At 38.4% G+C, this 20985-nt stretch overlaps 1 protein-coding gene across 1 annotated transcript in view; it reads left to right on the top strand.

Moving 5' to 3' along the window:
• LOC144526665 (collagen alpha-1(XI) chain-like) overlaps positions 1–20770 on the top strand; it is an 84796-nt gene extending 64026 nt beyond the window's left edge. The window contains 21 exon segments of the mRNA XM_078264278.1: positions 2795–2848; positions 3295–3348; positions 3893–3946; positions 4292–4345; positions 5361–5468; positions 5644–5697; positions 5977–6030; positions 6500–6553; positions 9634–9687; positions 12265–12372; positions 12659–12712; positions 13266–13319; positions 13907–14014; positions 14474–14527; positions 14630–14665; positions 14759–14812; positions 15411–15672; positions 17135–17247; positions 17400–17468; positions 17760–17993; positions 19143–20770. Of these exon segments, the coding sequence (XP_078120404.1) occupies positions 2795–2848; positions 3295–3348; positions 3893–3946; positions 4292–4345; positions 5361–5468; positions 5644–5697; positions 5977–6030; positions 6500–6553; positions 9634–9687; positions 12265–12372; positions 12659–12712; positions 13266–13319; positions 13907–14014; positions 14474–14527; positions 14630–14665; positions 14759–14812; positions 15411–15672; positions 17135–17247; positions 17400–17468; positions 17760–17993; positions 19143–19289 (1833 nt within the window). The 3' untranslated portion in view covers positions 19290–20770.
• The last annotated feature ends 215 nt before the right edge of the window (positions 20771–20985 follow it).

Below are 20985 nucleotides of genomic sequence, written 5' to 3' on the forward strand. Positions count from 1 at the left end.
ACACACACTGATTCCCTTTCTCTCCTTCTCTGAACACATGACAACCAGATCACGAAGCCCACTAGATATGCACATCGCTTTTCCTCTGTCAGAGCCAGCTGGAGCAGAATGAGTTCCTCCACACCCCTTAAACCGACAACATTTCACCACTCCTTTACATCATTTACATTAAATCAAAACAGAGCATAATTTATTAATGCAGCCTCAGCTCCTAATAACACTTTTCATTGCTCCTGGGAAAGTAATGCTTTTTCCCCCTCAAGGACTTTCCGTAGCATAGACAGTGCTCAAAATCCATCACCATTGCTAACATTTTGCATTTGGCATTTTGCCGCGCCATTAATAGGGGAGGGAAGGCTGCTGTTGGTTTTCCACTCAGACTACATCATTATCATGCAGCAAACCACTTCCTTGCAGTGGTCCCGGGCCCAAATAAGAGACCAGCTGCCGTGGTAGCCTGTATTCAATTAGATATTTTAATCAATGTATAGTATAAATTAATTCTCTTGCAAATATGGCCCACAACAGTATTCATTTCCTAGATGATTTAGAGAAAAGAGGCAGCAATTCTGAAGCAGGCAGGCAGTCATGATGCGTTTGATACCAGGGTGGACACATTTGCTTTGTCAGGTATCAAACCTGTGACACTACAAATAGTCGAGCAGTACACCCTGCCTACGCAAACATGGAGAATGCAGGATATAGGCTGTGTGGAAGAGGGATATTTGAGGGCTTTTATCAATATATGACTAGCAGTTTTATTTTCCACTTCAACACACATTAATCTTATTTCTAATGGTAGTAGTTCATTGATTTGTAGAAAGTGTTTTTCTTTGAATCATGCACAAAGTATAAGCACCCATTTTGGTATTAAAATTAGACTACTGGTATGATACTTTTGAGAGAAGAAGTAACACATTCCTACTCTTGCAAATTGCACAAGAGAGAAAGATAAAGCAATAAAATTTGCCTTTCCTCGATTCAAAAAACTTGCAGATACGACCTTACATAGTGTGGTCTAACCAGTAGCTTGTAGTGGCTAAGGTTAACTAATGTAAGCTAACTTTAGGTAGATGTCGCTGTGTAACTGACATAGCTGAGTCATTTCACTGACACACTGATAGATAATCTCACTTTAGGAAACTGACTAAACAGTATACAGTGTTTGCTTTTAAATTGCTCCATAAGGATGTAATACTACGATTAAGACAAAACTTTACAGTATGTGACTACCACCCCACTCTAATTTGCTCTATTTAGCTCTCTTTTCCTCCAAACTGCAACAAGTGAAAGAAAAGCAAAAGAGCTCAGCATTGGCTTATTTAAGCCAAATGAGCTGAAGTTGAAGAAACTTGCTTTGGTGGCAATGAATAATGAAACAGCACATTTTAGAATATCTAAAAGTCAATTATCCAAGGACTCACTGAGGATGAAATTAGAGCGAAGCCCTGCTGGTCAATAGGGCCAGATAACGTTGTTATTAAGTGCAATTGGCTTTTAATTGGGCATAATGCACTCCATCTCCACTCTTTTAATTATGTTTAGCTAAGCTGCCGTTCAGTAGATGGCAGCAGCCACTGTGAGCTCAGCTCTTCAATTTAATTATCTGTAGCATTAATGATTTTTGACTACGGGGAATGAATGCCTTCGGTTTGAAAGGCTTCCATCATTTAGACCTGTGTTTGCCGTGGAATATTGGAGTCTTTTCTGAGTGGATGCATTGTTCAGATCAAAAGGTTAAGATGTGGATGAAAATGGGAATTAATAACGTAATAAAGATTTTATTACGTCAGGCTAGTCTGGTAAGTAAAGGGAAATATTAAATATAGGTAAGCATGTATTTATTTGCTCTGACATGTGAGCCAAAGAGTAGTTATGTGCTTATGTATCTGTTTGTGTGGATGTTAATTTAACTCACAATGCACCTTTTCTTACCGGCCTTCTAATCCATTAGAACATTTTTCAAAGAAGCCTAACATAAAGCATTGATCAAGGGCCTGTCACGTCTAAACATAATGCATGAAATAATTTGATGCTTAATTTATTTTTCCATTCTTACTACCCTCATGCTTTATTACTGTGACTAAAGTCCCAGGCAGAATCTGTTATAAAGTAGCCTTCTCTGCCATTCCAGAGGTACATTAAATCAACAAAATGGGCTGAAACTACACATATGTGATCTCAATGATGGATTTCAATGTCATTTTAGTTTCACAGTAACTTATCATTACCGCGGCTTTCCACCCACCTATTGAATATGCATGCTCCATCATCAGAGCTTAACTAACACAACAAATAATAACTGCAATTATGCAGATAGACAATAAGCAACAGTAGCATATGAGAGCTCCTTCATTTGTGTCACACATACACCTTCCCAAGTTGTATTCAAACTGTTTTACATGATTGAATACCAAAACTGGAAAATACGCACCGCCTGCACCGTCCTCTTTGTTTCCACTTTCCTGTGGACATAGATGGATGGAGCTCCCACCCTGTAATTTACACAGGCTGATTATACCCATGCATCCCATACCCTTTAATTACAATAGGTGTCCTTTTTGACTAATTGTGTGTTTACACTCAGGGGCTCTGCTTGTATTCATGCATTCACCGTCACATTGCATTCTAAAGCTCACTATTCAATACACATCATCTGTAAGTACCTATTAATGAGCAGCACAAAGGTATTCCTGCTCCTGTCTGTGGATTTTCTAATGTGCCGTTTTGTCTCAGTTGCTGCTACACATGACCCTTCTTTACTTGTTCTGAAGAATATGTGCCTTCTTTGCAGGGTTTGCCCGGCCCTCCTGGTGAGAAGGGAGAGAATGGAGACGTTGGACCAATGGTGAGTTCAGCTCTTTCTGTGATTTTTCTCTGTTGCAGCGATTCATATAGTTTTCATGTACAACCCAGACACGTGGGAAATTGTGCTGATTGTTCTGAAGTGTTGGCTCGTGGCTGCGTTTGGCAGCTCCTCAAGCCAATTAGCAGATTTTTTGAATTCTCTAAAAGATGTATTGACACAAACATTTCTACTGGTGAAAACATGCTATGTTCCCATGCAGTATGTTTTTTTTTATATCTAGTAGCATTTATTAATTTTAAAAATACGATGAATATAGCACTAAAGGGTGGTGACTAAACAAATACCAAACATAAACATTATAGCACCAGGTGATTCTTTTGGATTTATTTTTTACTGTGAAAGTTATACATTTAGTTTGCCTTCTGCAACATATAGAAAGCTATATTGGCACGACTACTATACTAACCACAACTTTTTGCTGACAGGGTCCACCTGGTCCTCCTGGCCCCAGAGGTCCTCAGGGTTCCAGCGGTGCCAACGTAAGTCTGATTGTTTTTCTTTTTTCTTGACGGGGCTTCAGTCATACTCGTATGTAGGGGCTGGGTGCCAATTTCAATACTTTTCAGGTACTGACCGAATTGCCTCTAAAGTATCAAGTACCGAAAAATGCCTCGTCATTCAAGACCCAAATTCAATATCTAAGGAGTAAATCTCCTCACCAACAGTGAGCCAATAAGCACACAGCATGCTTCTACCAAGATCTAATAATGTTTGTGATTGGCTGTCTAATGTTACACATCGCAGAGGCAGGCAGGAAAAACTCTACATTACGCACAGAGACAGGGCTCACGTTTGTGCCATAATGTGTAATGTTGTAATTTCTTTTTGTTTTATAAGATTGGTATCGAAAAAAGTATTGTTTAGGAACCGGCATTGAAGTCTCGGGATCAGTATCGGTACCGGTATTGAACAATTTTTTTAAAGATACCCAGCCCTACTCATACGTTTTTGTCAATCAAAAGCACACATTTTTCTCGTATGATTCTTACTTCCCTAAATGTTCTCATTGTGATTTATCCACAGGGAGCTCAAGGTCCTCCCGGTGGTATTGGTGCAATGGGAGGTGTTGGTGAGAAGGTAAAAACCAACGTCCAGACGATTGTGGAAGCACTCAACAAAACACATTCCAGCTCCTTTATAAATATAAATATAAATATATATATATATATATATATATATATATATATATTTTCTCTCCTTTGATATGTTTTGCCTCAAAATAAATAATTCTTTGGAATGTTTCTCTTTCTGCTCCTGCAGGGTGCTGCCATATTTAGTACCATGTAATGCATAAAAAAGTGTGTGTTTGACATCAAAGTAGATGTACAAACCAAAAGTTAGTCAGCTGATAACACTATCTGGATTGTTTATTGCGAGTGTGATAAATCCACATTTTCACACATTTTCACTGTGATCTAACAGGGAGAAACCGGTGAAGCTGGCAACCCAGGATCAGTTGGGGAGCCTGGGATTGCAGTAAGTACAGTGTCATGTTAAAATACTGATGATCTCATTTCAGATAGCATTTGTTATTTTCAAAAACAAGATAACTGATCATTTATACATGTGTAAACATCACTTAGAATGCGAGGCTGTTATTAGAGGCAAAAGTCAGAATATGCCAGGAGTTATTTTGAATGAAAAAAGCATCACGATAGCGTGGAGGTGTTCCCCACAGTAAATTTCGTTGTTTAATGTCTCCAAAATGACCAGAAGTTCACTTTCTCCTAACTCATTTGACATCAACTTACTAACTCTATCACCTGCATTACTCATTATGATATGCACAACATAAGTTTCATAATGCAGCATCAGTGTTTGGCTACAAAAATGCCTCTGCTCTTTCCTTTCCAGCGGTAAAAATCATGATTAAGTATTCACAAATCGTAGCAGTGCCATTGATCTGGGCTAAGCACTGGTTTTGTAGACCAGGCAGGCCTCACCTTAGTTATAGGTATGGGCTTGAGTCTGAGTCTATCACGTTGTATTGACGTATCAGCATTCTGCTGTGTATCTATGAACAGTGACAGATAGACCCAGTGTTGCACATCACATCAAGGTCAATTTTAAAGGTGCCATGCTGGCATCGACTGAGACGTGCTCTGCTCTAATGGGCCAACTAACGATTTTGGGCTTGTCATTATTCTCCAACTGCTGCTCTTAGTCAGAGCCAACGCTTATTACTAGAGCAAATAAAATATTATAATAATAGGACTTTTTTGTGTAATCATTTAATGGATCAAAATAGGATTTTAAAATGAAACTCCAGAGCAGATGAAAACAGCTTCATTTTTGGTTTATTTTTTTTCAGCTCTAAGAGCTATACTAGTTCTTCTTAGAGACAGTTTGGTGCATTTTTTGATGCCAGTTGGTGTGACAGATTTGATAACACGTATGTCCCGTGCCTTATTTTAGCCTGCTATTGTCAAAGAAACGTGGATGGCTTTATGTGGTTTTCCTTGTGACAAGCCTGTGATGCATTTTTCCATAGGGACCCAGAGGAGAGACTGGTGAGAAGGGAGAAACAGGCCCACCCGGAGCTGCTGGACCCGCCGGCCCCCGCGGACCCTCTGGGGATGACGGTCCCAAGGGCAACCCCGTATGTCCCCTCCACTGTCACATACACAGCCATGACTGATGCATTCTTTAAGCTGTCAGCTGCAGAACCACTGTCATATTTCTCAGTCGAGCTGTCTTCTGTTAGACATGTTGTTGACACAATGTCAAATATCTGAGTCCAGCTCAGTCTTCTCAGTGTCTTCATCTGTCTGCAGGGTCCTGTCGGCTTCCCAGGAGACCCTGGTCCCCCTGGTGAGCCTGGTGCTGCTGTAAGTGCTACATTTATCCCTCAATCAATCTTATGTTTAGGATGATGTACCATTCAGTGAGTAGCAATACATGCCTTTATTACCAATAAGGTCTTGTTTTTTTTCTCTTTTTAATGTGACATTCTTGATTTTCCCATTTTGTGTATGAGGATTTTGTTATTGTTTGTATGTAAATTTCTTGAATGTGCCATTAATGTAGACCCTGCCATTAATATAGACCCTGCGTCGCAGTACAGTATAAGAGCTGACTAATGTTGTCATTTGTGTATTATATTTTAGGGTCTTGACGGTTTACCAGGTGACAAAGGAGACGATGGAGAGGCCGGACAACCGGTAAGTCTTACGTGATCTGAAATTGTAAAAATGTGCCATGTAAACAAATCAATATATCCAGCCAGTCACATTCAGCTACTAAACTTGATTTCCCATGCACACAATGATGTGCAAGAATACAGCAAGATTAATTCCTTAATGTGTGCAGTAACCTGAGAATGCAGAATAGTTTGAATTAGCGGCATTTTGTTTATCTAGTAACTGAATTATGTTTTTTTTTCAACATTCAGAATCTAGAAAATGTGTACAATAAGTGAAATGAACCTCCTAGCAGTGTCATTTGAAATCATGTTGCAGTTACTTGTTTTAAATCCAGCTCTGTTGAAACTGAAACAAATGTAACTATATGGTGAAAGGGGTGTGAAATAATCCCAAAAAATGACATTCATCACTAGGGATAACTCATTATGTAACAAAACTTTTTAGTTTTTGTAAAGTGGAGTTAAGTGTTACATCTACTCTACTTTAGGGCCCTTCAGGTCCATCTGGTGAGGCTGGAGTACCAGGACCTCCTGGCAAAAGGGTGAGTACATTTCTAAAATGATGGATGAGATTATACTTCTGCTAACTCTCGAGATGTTCTCTATTTTTAGATTCACAATGCTCTTACGGGCTTGCAAGCTATTACCCACTGTAAAGTGACACACATTATGATAGCATTATATGTTTGGAATTTAAATTACTATGTACTATATATGTTTGACAGGAAATGGTGCCCATTAGGTAAAATGTGTGTGGAATAGCCAGTAATTGCAGACAGAGATCATCCTGTAAGAGAATATTGAAATATTGTGAGTTTGACTTGAAATCTGCTGCTCCTAATGTCAGGAAATGAATGTGTCACTTTAATTTCTGGCACTCACTGTCCCCCTCTGTCACATCAGACTTGAACTGACATTATTTCATTTCACTAGCGTGGCATTTTTTACGATGCATTTCATTTACTGTAATACTGTTTTACAGTTAGCAATAAAACACGCGATTAATGTACTGTATGAAAGGCTGGCACAATATGGCAAGAGAGAATAGAAACTGATATTTAGTTCTGTTTATTTAAGCCGAGATGATGCACAGTAAAGTGTAACTTATCCTCCAGAGTATGAACCAGCTCTGCTGCCATCTCTGTATATTAATACAAACATAGTATATAGTACGTACACAATGTAGCTCTTGTATGTCATATTAATGTATGAACACTGTTTTTTTTATTTTTTATGAATAAGCAGTGATAGATTACTCCCATTTTATGCTACTTTCTACTCTCTTCTCCACTACATTTCAGAAGGAAATATTGTACTTTTGACCCCATACATTTTTTTGACAGCTATAGTTATTTGTTACTTTTCAGACTAAGATTTTACATTATAAAACATTATTACTTACACCTTTTTTTAACCTGTATTTATTCAGGGAAGGTTCACTGAGAGGCAGCCTCTCTTTTGCAGGAACGCCCTGACCACATTTACACAGTTGCACACATTCACACCTGGAAGCTGCCCGGTACAACCACAGTCTGATCTGCTGGCCACTGAGCAGCTCCACTGGAGTGGTTGGGGTTAAGGTGATGGTGGTAATAAGGGAGGGACAAGCGCTGCACTTTCACTTTTCCCACCCAGATTTTATCCTGTCGATCTGGGGATTGAACCGATGACCTCCCGGTCACAAGCTCGTGTCTCTAACCTTTAGGCCTTAAGGTTAAACCAGTGGTTCCTAACCTTTTTGGTTTGTGACCTTTTACAAAAAACAATGTTTACTTGGGACCTCATGTCTTGTTTCAGATATCTAGTTGTTCAGATGGTTTCACTGAAATAACTGTTTGAGTTTCAAATGGGGTAAAGCTATCCAATGTGTTTACAAAAAAGCAAAGATTAGAGGAAAAAATAAAGAAATACAAGTTTGTTTATTAATTAATAATCTCACAACCACTCAGATTTGTGTTGTGACCCACTAGAAGGTCCCAACTAGGTTAGCAACCACTGGACTAACCTACCTATTGTACACAATGTTAATAAAACTAGCTCTACCTTGACCAACTCCAACAGTAAAAGACTACTTTGATGCATCAGTATAATATTACAGTACATCAGTCACAGGGGTCATTTTGCTGGAGAACAAGTACTTTTAAGACATTAAGTACATTATACTTACTGATACTTGTATACTAGTAGAGGATCTGACTACTTCTTTCACGACTGTGAATAAGGAATGAAGCCATGTGTTGCATTAATCTACATTGCCATTTTCTTGACTTTGGAGATTTCTAAATTTCAATACAATTCACAAATAGTTGTTCATTCATTTCTCAAGCTAGTCATGACCACACAGCTTATGGTGAGATACTGGACTGTATCTACCGGATGGTCATCTACTGTGCACAGTAGATGACCATCCGGTAGATACAGTATCAGCTACCTGAGATATAAATGTCTAAAAGATATTTTTTCGTTGTGGTATTTCACTGCCAAACATGTTCTTTGTTAAGCATCAGACACACTTGTTTGCTTGTTTTCCTGCAATGCGGTGGCTAGAATTAAAATGCAGGCTTGGACAGTTGATCATACATTTTAAAAACGTAGGTATGGTAAGCACTTTTTAGACCCACAATTTGTATTCCAAGGGATACTATCCAGGTGACAGAGGCTACAGAACAAATTAGACCCCAGCTCCATGTCCATATTAATGGACTTGGCAATATTATTATTTCACCAAGGTAATTTGGGGTCTCTTTCCCAATATCTCTTCGAAATTGACTCAGGTTTGGTGCTCATTGATGCATGTGGCTTCTTGTCTACATTAGCACACACACACACACACACACACACACACACACACACACACACACACACACACACACATGCCTCCATACACACATTCACTAACGCACATACACAGTTGCAAGGGCTTATAACCTACATTGAAGACCGATGGCTTTTGTTTGGTCTATTTGATTATGGTTCCTAATGGCAAATGACAGCCCACTTACGTACAAGGTTTTGACCAGAGGCTGTTTGGTGAAAATGCTGATGTGCTTTTAGCTCAGCATGTTTGGAATGTAGGGCAATTTGCTTGCACTGATGTTGCCTGGCCCTGCAAAACCCTCTCTCTTTGAAAAAAGTTCCAAGGTCAGATGATGATTCTGTGTGTGTGTGTGTATATATATATATATATATATATACTATATATATATATATATATATATATATATATATATATATATACATATATTTATACTTATATTGTTTGTTCTGTTTAACCTGTTTGTTTAACTTATTTTAGAGAATGTGTGACATGCACCTACAACACCAAAACAAATTCCTTGTATGTGTAAAAAACGTACTTAGCAATAAAGCTTTTCTGATTCTGCATCAGCTGAACAATTAGTATATAATGTACATGAAACTACTGCTGCTCTGCAAATGTTGTAGAACTCCCTTTTAGAGAATAATTACCTATTTTGTGTTATTTTCAATAGATTTATGTAAAAGGTTTTGACATGAGGGAGTATATTTATTAAGGTAGTTTTTTTAATTACAATGATATATTTGTATATTTGAATTATTCATGTGCAAAACTATAATTGCATTTTGTTGTTGTTTTCCTCAGGGAACTGTTGGACCAGCAGGTCAGGAGGGCAGACAAGGAGAAAAGGGATCCAAGGTAAGTTGCTAACCGTCTGACATTAGCTTGACTTTTACAAATAACAATCACCTAATAATATTGTAGATCTTATTCTTTCTCCGATCAGGGTTGGATAATTGTATGGAAGCAAAGGAAGGCCTTAATTTGAATCTTATAAGCAACTGAATACCTATTTGTAAAATGTTATTGCTACTGACTATTTTATATTGACATTTAAACACCACTGAATTTACTTTGAAAGCCATCTATCTCAATTCATGTCTATATTCATGTTAGTTTTTATTTTTTTTAAGGTTCACACATGTAAGTGTCAAACTGCTATATTCAAGTAGCTCAAATTCAGTTGGTCATGTTCAGATCTAAGAATTTAAGTCAAGTCAAAATAATCAGATGATCAAATCGGACTGGTGAAATACAGACCCTAAGATGAAAAATTCACACTTCCTAACTACCTGGATAATCAATCGAGCCTCAGAATGAAACCTGATAGGACAAAGGTCTGATCGAATCCGCTGTCAGTCATGTTATCCAAGAAAGGAAAGTTCAGATGATTGACTGGAAACACCAGACCATAATTTTCTATATCAATTTATTAACATCTTTTGAAATAGCAAAACTTCACATTTTCAAAGAGGGGAATTCAAATAATTTTACAGGTCCATATTTTCCTAATAATGTTTGTGTTTCCTGGAAAGAACCATGTAATTTAGTACTGCAAAGACAATAGAACAAGTGTTCAATTGGTGCATGTCCAATTATTAAATTAACTCAAATTATTTGTAAAATATTAGTATTAATATTATATTAGTGGTAATATGTCACAACTAGGTATTAAAGGGATCCTGTCGAGTCTTGTAAACAAACAAAACGTACGTTTACATTCAGTTTTGCTCACCAAAACGCATCGTGTGTATTTGTGTGTATTCGTGAATTCGTGAGGAACAAGCGTGTCAAGTGTATTTCCATCCTCATAAAACACACCATTGTTTACATCCATGTCTAGCAGCTTGCAGTCTTTTCTTCTCAACCTTTGCTGGTGTATTACTGCATATATTGTGCGTGTTACCACCACCTGTAGATTAGTGGAACAGCGTGACAGCATTAGTAGGACTGTGTATCGAGTGCATGCACGAGATAAACAAAGCAGGGACCCGCTCATAGAAAAACAGCTTTGTAATTTGTATGGTCTGTCTTTGCTTCCATAAATGGCTGCCAGACTTCACTGCCTAAAAGGTAGTTAATACAAAAATGGAATGAAATGTCTGTAATGATATCAAGGGCAAAGTAACACTAATTTAACTAAAAAAACTAACTTGTTCCTTTAATATATTATGCTCTGGTGTACATTTATGTATTCACCTCAGATCCTGTAGGTTGTAAAAATTGCTGAATTTGTCTCAGCAAAGAAGCAGTGGGGTTTCTCGAGGCTATCTGCAGATTTGATTGCTTTGTTAAACATGCTAGCGCTTGCACAGTTGAAGACCATCAAATAGGAAGAATCTTTGTACACCTGCACACAGAAATTGTTTGTCTCCGAATCAGTCGGCTCGAAGGAAAGCAAAGATAGAAAACCTGACAAAGGGTGCCCAGATAGCTCTGTTGGTAGAGCGGGCGCCCATATGTAGAGGTTTACTGCTCGACGCAGCCGGCCCCGGTTCAACTCTGACCTGCGGCCCTTTGCTGCATGTCATTCCCCCCTCTTTCTCCCCTTTCATGTCTTCAGCTGTCCTATATGAATTAAGGCCTAAAATGCCCCAAAAAATAATCTTAAAAAAAGAAAACCTGACAAATCTCAGACATAGCCTCGTTCTTTGTTGTTCTCCATCCCTCACACAGACACACACACACACACACACACACATACAAAGTACACATTCTGTCCACATTGAGATAAAGGATTAGAGTTGATTTGATGGAGACAAGGCAAAGCCTGCATGTTGATCCTAGAGTGTCAAATCCAGGCCTAATTGGTTGTCAGAGCAATTTAATCCCCTCCTCCTATCATCCTAGTTGATATGACATCTCGGAAACTTCAACACATAAAAACTCAGCAGGAACTGCTCAGAGACAACAGACGAAATCTGGTAACATTTTATCTGTTTGAATGTTGCAAATTCCTCGAATCCTTCCAACCTGAGGTTTTTTGTGGAGGGAACACATTGCATAATATCAGACAATGTGACTTCTGGATCCGTGATTGCTTCAATTATCAAGTGGGATAGAGGTCTTGTTATTGCTGAAGAGATCTTTTTGATCATACAAAGTGACAGCATTTGAGATACCGTGTGGAGTTTTGAGCACCAGTATCACTGTGGAGCAATGGTTTTAAGAGTGAGTCCTGCTTTTGTTTGTATCTGCTGCACAAGGACGTACTTATATATGAACACAATGTCTAAAAGATCAGCTTTTCAATAGTTTTTTCAAGTAAGAAAATGCATTCAAAATGTTTGTTAAGAAAGGATACACAAAATTACATTCTGTGTTTAGTTAGAGACAGAGAATGTAATTGCAAACAATACCTTTAAGCGCCCAGACATGTATGAGCCGGAGACAGAGAAAAGGGAGTCATTTTTAATTTGTTCTGATGTTTTACAGGGCGAAGCTGGAGCCGAGGGCCCTGTTGGGAAAACTGGACCTGTGGGACCTCAGGGGCCTGCTGGAAAGTCTGGTCCCGAGGGACTGCGTGGAATCCCTGGCCCTGTTGTGAGTACATTTTGCTCATAAAAATCTGTCACTTTTCATGCCACAGGTTTCACATTATATTCTGATTGAAATGCCACATCTCAGAATTTAATGAATTCATGTTTATGGAATAAATGACATGATTGAAAGTCAATGTTCTTGTTTTAAAACTACAATTCTCGTATCATGGATACTTTTGGGACATGTATTGTTTCTTAAAATACAGTTTAGTAACTTTAAAATCTAGTATCTAGATTATTCTCATGTTATTCGCCAAATACTGTAATCATTTTGTCTTTATTTTCAGGGTGAGCAAGGACTGCCTGGCGCTTCTGGTCAAGATGGCCCACCAGGACCTATGGTAAGACACGTTCTCCCACCTGCTCAGTAAAACAATAGTTATAGTTATTGTTCAGTCAAAACATGTTTGCCCACTCATTGTTTAAGAGGTTGCATGCTTTTAGCCAAATAAAGGACATTGGTCATCTGAAAATGTTTTTTTATGGTTCAATATACCAGGTTTTGGTGTGATAACATTACAGTATTGTAATGCTGTAACGATTAATCGAGAGAGAAAATTAATTAGCAACTATTTTTCATAATTGAATAATCGTTTTAGTCATCATTGGAGGAAAAATGCTAAACAGTTGCTGGTTCCGGCCTCTTAAATGTGAGAATTTGGATTTTTGGACTGTTGGTCAGACAAAACATGACATTTAAAGGCGTCGCCCTGAGCTGTGGGTTAATCATGAAAATAGTCCTTAGGTGCTCCCCTGAAGTATTACTTACAGCAATTGGAAAATTTGAGAATGGTCACCATGAATGCAGAGATCTTCGACGGCTGCCACTGTAAAATAATGTGTATTAATTTTGCTGTCAGTTATGCTTCACAAACTGATTCTTTCCCTCCACAGGGACCCCCTGGACTTCTTGGTATGAAAGGTGACTCTGGAGGGAAGGGAGAGAAGGTAAGCCATTATTACGATGCTAATCTCAAATTGCTTTATTGTGGATTTGTCATATCTGCTTATCGGAAGCTTCCAAAGTAAGCAAACATCCGGGCCTATTGCCTGTATCTCTTTGCTCAGTCTCTCCCAGTAAGGATGAAGAAAGCCTCTGCTCTGTGCCATCACACAGTGATCTAATGCAGTGAATGAATATGTATAAGTCCAGTAATATTGTTGCTGGGATGGTCATTGGTTATATGCCAGCATGCAGTAGTCAGACGCAGATAACAATATCTCTGCCTAGCAGCAGGTGCCATTTACCATTGTTAAATTTGACGGCCCCTATGAACACACTAATTATTTATAGGCAGAAATAAGACTGTACTGAGGTTGTGTGACCAGACATAAACTGTGCATAAACTTGCACGTTGAAAAACGGTTTTCATTTTCTGCAGGTGATTAATGAGCAGAAATTAAACTTTAGTAAATATGAAAATTACTTTTTGTCTAATGCATAATTGGTATAAATATTGTTTTGCTCTCTAAATGTATGTCGATGCTTTTGTTTCACTTTTTGTTCTTTATTTTTTCTTCCCTGCCTGCGCCAGGGTCATCCAGGTCTTATCGGTCTGATTGGTCCTCCTGGTGAGTTTGGAGAGAAGGGAGACAGAGGATTGCCTGGACCTCAGGGTACTGCAGGTGGCAAGGGTGAAGCTGTAAGTGTCAGGCAGAGTATGCTTTATTAAACTATACTCTCCATTGTCTCCTCTGGTTGTGAATCTCATAAAGTCATAGCGCTGCATGTCAACGTATTTAACGTAGTGTGACCTACTTAGACTTAGAGGTTAAAATCTCACAAGACCACTAACTTATTTTATTACAGATATGAAGACATATTAGAGTAATTAGGGCTGGGTGTTGTTCATCGACATTCAGTAAAATCATGTCGGGATCACATAGAAATAGTACAAATTTCTGGTTGAATCTGAGATCATTTTAACATAAACAAAGGTTTTTTACGTGTCAAGAGTATGTTCTGATGTAATGCATAACAGTAAAACCCATTTTGTATTGAATTTGCCAATTTTGATTTTGCATGCTTTTGCCATATTGAAAAATACTTGTATATATTAACCTATTAATTGCATTCTGACTGATCTGTTATCTGTTATAAGGGTGTTAGTGGTCCCCAAGGTCCTCTCGGCCCTCCTGGTCCCCCTGGTCTTTCTGTAAGTTCCATTTCTTATTGACCAAAACATTTTTCCACTTTGTAACATCATGACTCTTGTTCATCTCTTAATTTTCTTTTTTCCTAATTTTCTTTTCAACAGGGCCCTCTAGGACAGAAAGGTTCCAAGGGATCAACTGTAAGTTGTGTTTTCTTTCTTTACCGTGTTTTGATGCCATTCATTGCCCGTTATGTGTTTTAATTATGTCAACGGTACTTTGTTTTCTGTCAGGGTTCAACAGGTCAGAAGGGAGATACTGGACTGATTGGACCACCTGGACCACCTGTAAGTTTCTTATCATTAAATTTAGATAGTTTTACCGAAGCATAATTGTTAAACACATTATACTCTAAGAATGCTCTAAATGTGCACGAACTGTAGCGTTATGATTAAATGCAGTACTCACTGGAGTTGAAACAATTAGTTAATCAATTAGTCAGAAAATGAATCAGCTGTTTTGTTTATTGATAAATCATTTCAGTCTTTTTTTCAAGAAAAAAACATTTGCTGGTTCCAGCTTCTCGAATATGAGATTGTGCCACTTCTTTCTGCTTTATAATTATGTAAACTGAATATCTTTGGGTTTTGGTCTGAAGACATTTTGGATCGAAGATGTTACCTTGGGCTGTGGGAAATTTTGAAGCCTGTTTTTTTTTTTTTATATATATCTTTTTTGGACATTTTCAGATGAACAATTAGTCGTGAAAATAACTGGCAGATTAAACAACAATTAAAATAATCGTTGGATGCAGACTGAGCACTGACCAGATTCTAGATTATTCTACGCTGGAATTGACAAAGGCTGTGCACACTTTGGAAAACATCCCTTGATAAATATGTATCAATAGCAATAACATGCTTGACCTTAACCTCTGTGTTACAGGGTCCACCCGGTGACATCATCCAGCCACTGCCCATCCAGCAGGCTGCCAAAAGGACCAGGCGGCAAGCTGAGAAGCAGGAAGACAAGGCGTTGGCAGACTACAGCGTAGATGGCCTCGGTATGGAGGGAATGGAGGATGTCTTTGGATCCCTCAACAACCTCAAACAGGACATTGAGCGCATGAAGTTCCCCATGGGCACCCAAGACAATCCTGCCAGGACCTGCAACGACCTGCACCTCAGCCAGCCTGACTACCCAGATGGTAGGGTGGAGACAGGGTTTATATTAGTAGTAGTCTATATCTACGACGTCCCACTTCCGGGATTGCTCTGTTGCCGACGGATATTCCGCTGTATGTCACTCTTTTAGGCCGGTTGTCCTGTTACCTTCCGCTTTTCTTTGTGTTGTAATTTTAAACTCAGGTCGATTTATGAGGACTATGGTTAACTGCTCCTCAGATCTCTGCAGGGTAAATCCAGACAGCTAGCTAGACTATCTGTCCAATCTGAGTTGTCTGTTGCACGACTAAAACAACTTTTGAACGTACATGTTCCACCAAAACAAGTTCCTTCCCGAGGCTATTTTGCAGAGGCACCGTGGCTTTGCCCGGTGCTTAGCGCTGCCCATGACGATTGTGATTGGTTTAAAGATATGCTAATAAACCAGAGCACGTTTTTCTACCATCCAAGAATGCTGTGTGGACAAGCCAGACCCTCCTCCGCAGCGCTGTCGAGGAAGGTCTGGCAAAGCGAGACTATATTAGTATTAACCAATGACACAGAATCTATCAATAATAATATTTGGTTTACAGTTCCAGTCATAGCAAACGGTAAACATACAGTAACATGTAAAAAAAGAAATTCATAAAAAAAAAGTGTCTGGTCGCTATTAGGGAGACTAAACATGATTGTAACTTAAAGGACAATTCCGGCGCAAAACCAACCTAGGGGTTAATAACAGATGTGTACCCACTCGATCGCTCTCTGGGACATGTTTTCATGCTAATCGAATGTGTTTGTAGCTTGAAACAAGCTAGCGCGGACCGCTGATTAGCTTACAACGCTAGTATTCGGGCCACAGGGAAAGTAAAAACAAATTGCTTATTATACCACTAAAAAGGCAAAAAATATCACCACACTTCAACAGTAGTATAATGAGGGTCCCTAAATGTTAACCGAAGCATTGAGAACATTGTAAGTCTACAGACAATTTATTAAAAGGATAGTTTAGAAAGACATCCGCAAAATGTTTTTTTTTTAAAGTTCTTTTCACAATATCCGAAAGCAGAAGGTGACATCATCAAATGTCTTGTTTTGTTCAACCAGCAGTTGAAATCCCCCAAATATTCAACTTATTATAATGTGCGACAAAGAAAAGAAGATAATTCTCACATTTTAAAACCAGGAACCATCAAATGTTTGGCGTTTTTCCTTGAAAAATTACCTAAACAATTAATCAATTTAAAAAAGAAAAAGAAAAAAGTTGCTAATTGATTTATTTTCGATCAACTGATTGATTAATCGGCTAAATGTTGCAGCTCTAAACCAAAGCTACACTTTTGGAAAGAACAAACAACATACATACTACATCAGTGTATTCTGAGACAGTTAAGCTCTGATGATGTAAACACTAAATAACAGCAGTAGTATTCACTCTCTACGAAGCCAAATCTGTGCTTCTTGCCCCTTCCTTGGCTCTGTGTGATGGCTGTGTTTCTCTCTCAGGTGAATACTGGATTGATCCAAACCAGGGCTGCATAGGAGACTCCATCAAAGTGTTGTGTAACTTCACAGCAGGCGGAGAAACTTGCATCTTCCCAGATAAGAAATCCGCAGGAGTAAGTAACAGGCAGATGTTAACATCTGTTAAATACAGTATGAGACCTGAATCAAATGGTGTCTTATGTAAAAAAAAACAAAAAAAAACAACAAAAAAACAAAGTTCTCCAATTGTCATTCACTTTATTTTTTTTGCTGTTTTTCATTATAGGTTAGGATATCCAACTGGCCCAAGGAGTCTCCAGGTTCATGGTTCAGTGAATTTAAACGTGGCAAAATTGTGAGTCAAACTACATGACTTTTTCTTTGCTCATTTTCTTGTCCATTACCTCCCCATGGATGTTCACATCCTTTTTAGAAAAGTTTTTCAGTTTTGCAGCTTTATCACTTTGCCTCATTTATGGGAGCTCTTTCACACCAATCTCTCTCTTCTTCCTACCCTGCCTTCCTCTGTTATACATCTCCCTCCATCCTTTTACACAACTATCCTGTTCCTTCTTTCCCCCCTTTTTCCATATCATTTTTTTTTTCCTCATTCCCCTTTTCCTTCTCTCAATCTCCTTTTCCCCAGTTGAGCTACGTTGACATGGCAGAAAACACCATCAACACAGTGCAGATGACCTTCCTGAAGCTGCTGAGCTCCTCAGCACGGCAGAACTTCACCTACATTTGCCATCAGTCCGTGGCCTGGTACGACGCCAAGGCTGACAACTACGACAAGGCGCTGCGCTTCCTTGGCTCCAACGATGAGGAGATGTCTTACGACAATAATCCCTTCATCAAGCCACTGATGGACAGCTGCTCGGTAAACACTCATTTTCTAACTTTCAGTTTGCAATTACATTTTTACTAAATCCCATGAAATCCCCCTAATCCTCACAAATATGTAGACTGTTGTAGAAGAATGTCATACAACAATGTTTCTACAGCTACAGACCAGAAGAATCTGTGTGTTGAATCTGATATTGGTTAAGAAAACATGTCAATCCTCTTTTAATGCACTAATTACAGTATGTAATGGTTTGTAATAAAATGTCAAGGTATCGTTGAAATGATTAGATGATTAACCAATTAGTCGATCCATAACGTTTTTTGATAATCGATTAATTGTTAAATTTCTTTAAGCAAAAATGCTTAACATTCGCTGGTTCCAGTTTCTCAAATTAGAATATTTAATGGATTTCTTTGTTTTCATTATATTAAATGGAATATCTTTCGGTTTTTTAATCTTGGTCTAACTTTAACTGTGGCTTTAACTTCAAGCTTTGGGAAACGGTGATGGGCATTTTTTTTTCTTTTTTATAATAAAATTGATTAATCAGGAATAAATTGGGCAAATGAATCACTAATAAAAATAATCATTAGCTGCAGCCCTAGTTGAACACCTATGGTATGTAGTTTTTATTGATTTTACAGCAGTTACTGTACTGACTTTTTCTTACACTTAGATAACCGATGTAAGACACCTTTAAATTATTTTTTAAAACAATTGAATAACTTTGAGTTTGTAAAATGTTAGAAAGAGAGCCCCAGGTAACATCTTCCTTGTTTATTTTGTTCGATCAACTTTTTAAAAAAATTTATTGAAATTGCAATTATCTAAAAAGAGAGAAAAGTAGCAAATCTTGATCATTTCAGAAGCTTGTTATCAAAACAGTTTGCAGTTAATTGTCTGTCAAGCGACAACGGTTCAGTATTAATTTGTACCAACATTACAACCAGCTTCTGCTCTTTCTAGCTGAGCATATGATCATCTATATTATCTCTCCATCAATTCATCCATTTTCTGTTGCTGCTTTGTCAACGTGACTGGGCCCCAATGTGTTTTTTTCATTAGAGAAAAATCTTAAACAAACATGTTTTTTTGAATGCTAATTATAAAAGGCTCCTAAAAGATTTTGTGAACCATACTACACCACCCAACTACATAACTGTCTGTCCTTTGTGTTCACAGCTGAAGCAGGGCTATTCAAAGACTGTGATGGAGATCAACACTCCCCGCATCGACCAGTTGCCCATCATTGACGTCATGCTGAATGACTTTGGGGAATCCAACCAGAGGTTTGGCTTTGAGGTGGGCCCTGTCTGTTTCCTCGGCTAGACACACCCCTACTCCCCGCTGAAGGACAGGGTCAGAGGGTACATATTAACACCCACATGCTGAGATCCGACAACCTTTACCTTCTCTCCCTGTGAAGCAAAAAAACCTGTGTTTTCTTTTGTTGCCCGAGAAGATCCACTCAAGCCCGGAGAAGAAGAGTGCCCCCAAGGCCCTGTCATGAAAGCGCTGACCAGGGGAAACTACTCCTCGCCCTTGTAGGGCCAGAATCACATGACTTTAACTTACATGTTGTAATGGGAGTGACATCAGGAAAAGGACATTTGATGCCGTGGCGGACAGTGGCGCACCTTCGGCAACAGAGAGAGGATCCACTCACCCCAAGCCCCATCCTCCCTTGTCCTCCCCCTCCTACCATGCCTCCCTCTCTGGATGCTCCAGGTGCTGCTCTGAATAAAACCACAGTGGTGCTTTTGTGCAGAATCACAAAACACTCAAGGTGCTAGAAAAAGTGCTTTTTGATAAAACTGTAATTATTATTATTATTGTGTACAATATTGTGCCTTTCTGAATCCACCCTAAAATCTTGCATGTGCCCCAGCTCTTAAGTTTAAATAAGTATTTGGTAAACAATATAGAAATAAATCTAATGAATATATTTGATGTGTGTTGAAAACAAATTTGCTAAAAAAAATATCTATTGAAAACATTCCAATTTGTAAAGCAAAAAATAATCCTTTTGTAAATAATATAACTTTCAGTATTTGATTTTTATGAGAGCTAACACAAGTGGAACATAAAACACAACTCTAAAAGCATTTTGTCTTTTTTCATGACATACCAGTTGGTATGCCCATTGGGATATTAAGCCATGATAAAATGAGATAGTAATATAAATATTGTAAGAAAGGGCTTATTCTTCCCAGCCTTATTCACCCAGATGTTATATTGTATCTCAGTTTCTTTTTGGCTCTTCAACCGTGTTTATATATTGATAACACAATCAAGTTTAAACATTATTTGTGGTGGCTAACTTACCATTTTTTTTTCTGTGGAGTTAAATTTGTCCAATAGTGTCCAAAAGCTCTGTCGATTTTTTTTTATTTGTAATGAACAAAATGTTTCATGTTCCTTGAATTGTTCATTCAAAAATATTAAAACTGGATTCTGAAAAATGTCTGTATTGGATTGTTGGCTATTTGAGTGCAGAAACGATTAATGTTCTTTTTGTGATTCTGCGCTGCCCTATACATATCACCTTCCTTCGCCATTTGGAGGATTAGTGACTCCAAGTGTTGGCGTTCATGTGATTGATTCTGCTGAGCCCAGGTGCTGTGATCTCGTTCACGTTCTTTCTCTGAATCAAATTTGACTTTGATCATAATCTGTTTGCATCTCCACCTCTTTAGCTTAAAGCTATGATAGCATAGACTTCGAAGCATAGACTTTCAAACCTGTGTAATTACAGTATGTTTACAACCTATGTACAAATGAAATAAATGTTTGGTGCTTTGCCAAATGCACACTGCAATCGTTTGCATTCACTTACAGATTATCCTATATTTATAGATAATTGAGTCCGTTGAACCAGTATATCGAGACAAAATGCATGGTCACACAATGAATGCTGAGATCCAATGTGCCAACACTGGATGACAACAACACTCCCCAGGCTGATTAGGCTTCTACTGCATCACTGTCTGTGTAGAAAATAAAGTCAGACCACATGTCAGACAGA

Source organism: Sander vitreus, chromosome 12 (genome assembly GCF_031162955.1).
Source record: "Sander vitreus isolate 19-12246 chromosome 12, sanVit1, whole genome shotgun sequence".
NCBI lineage: Eukaryota > Metazoa > Chordata > Actinopteri > Perciformes > Percidae > Sander > Sander vitreus.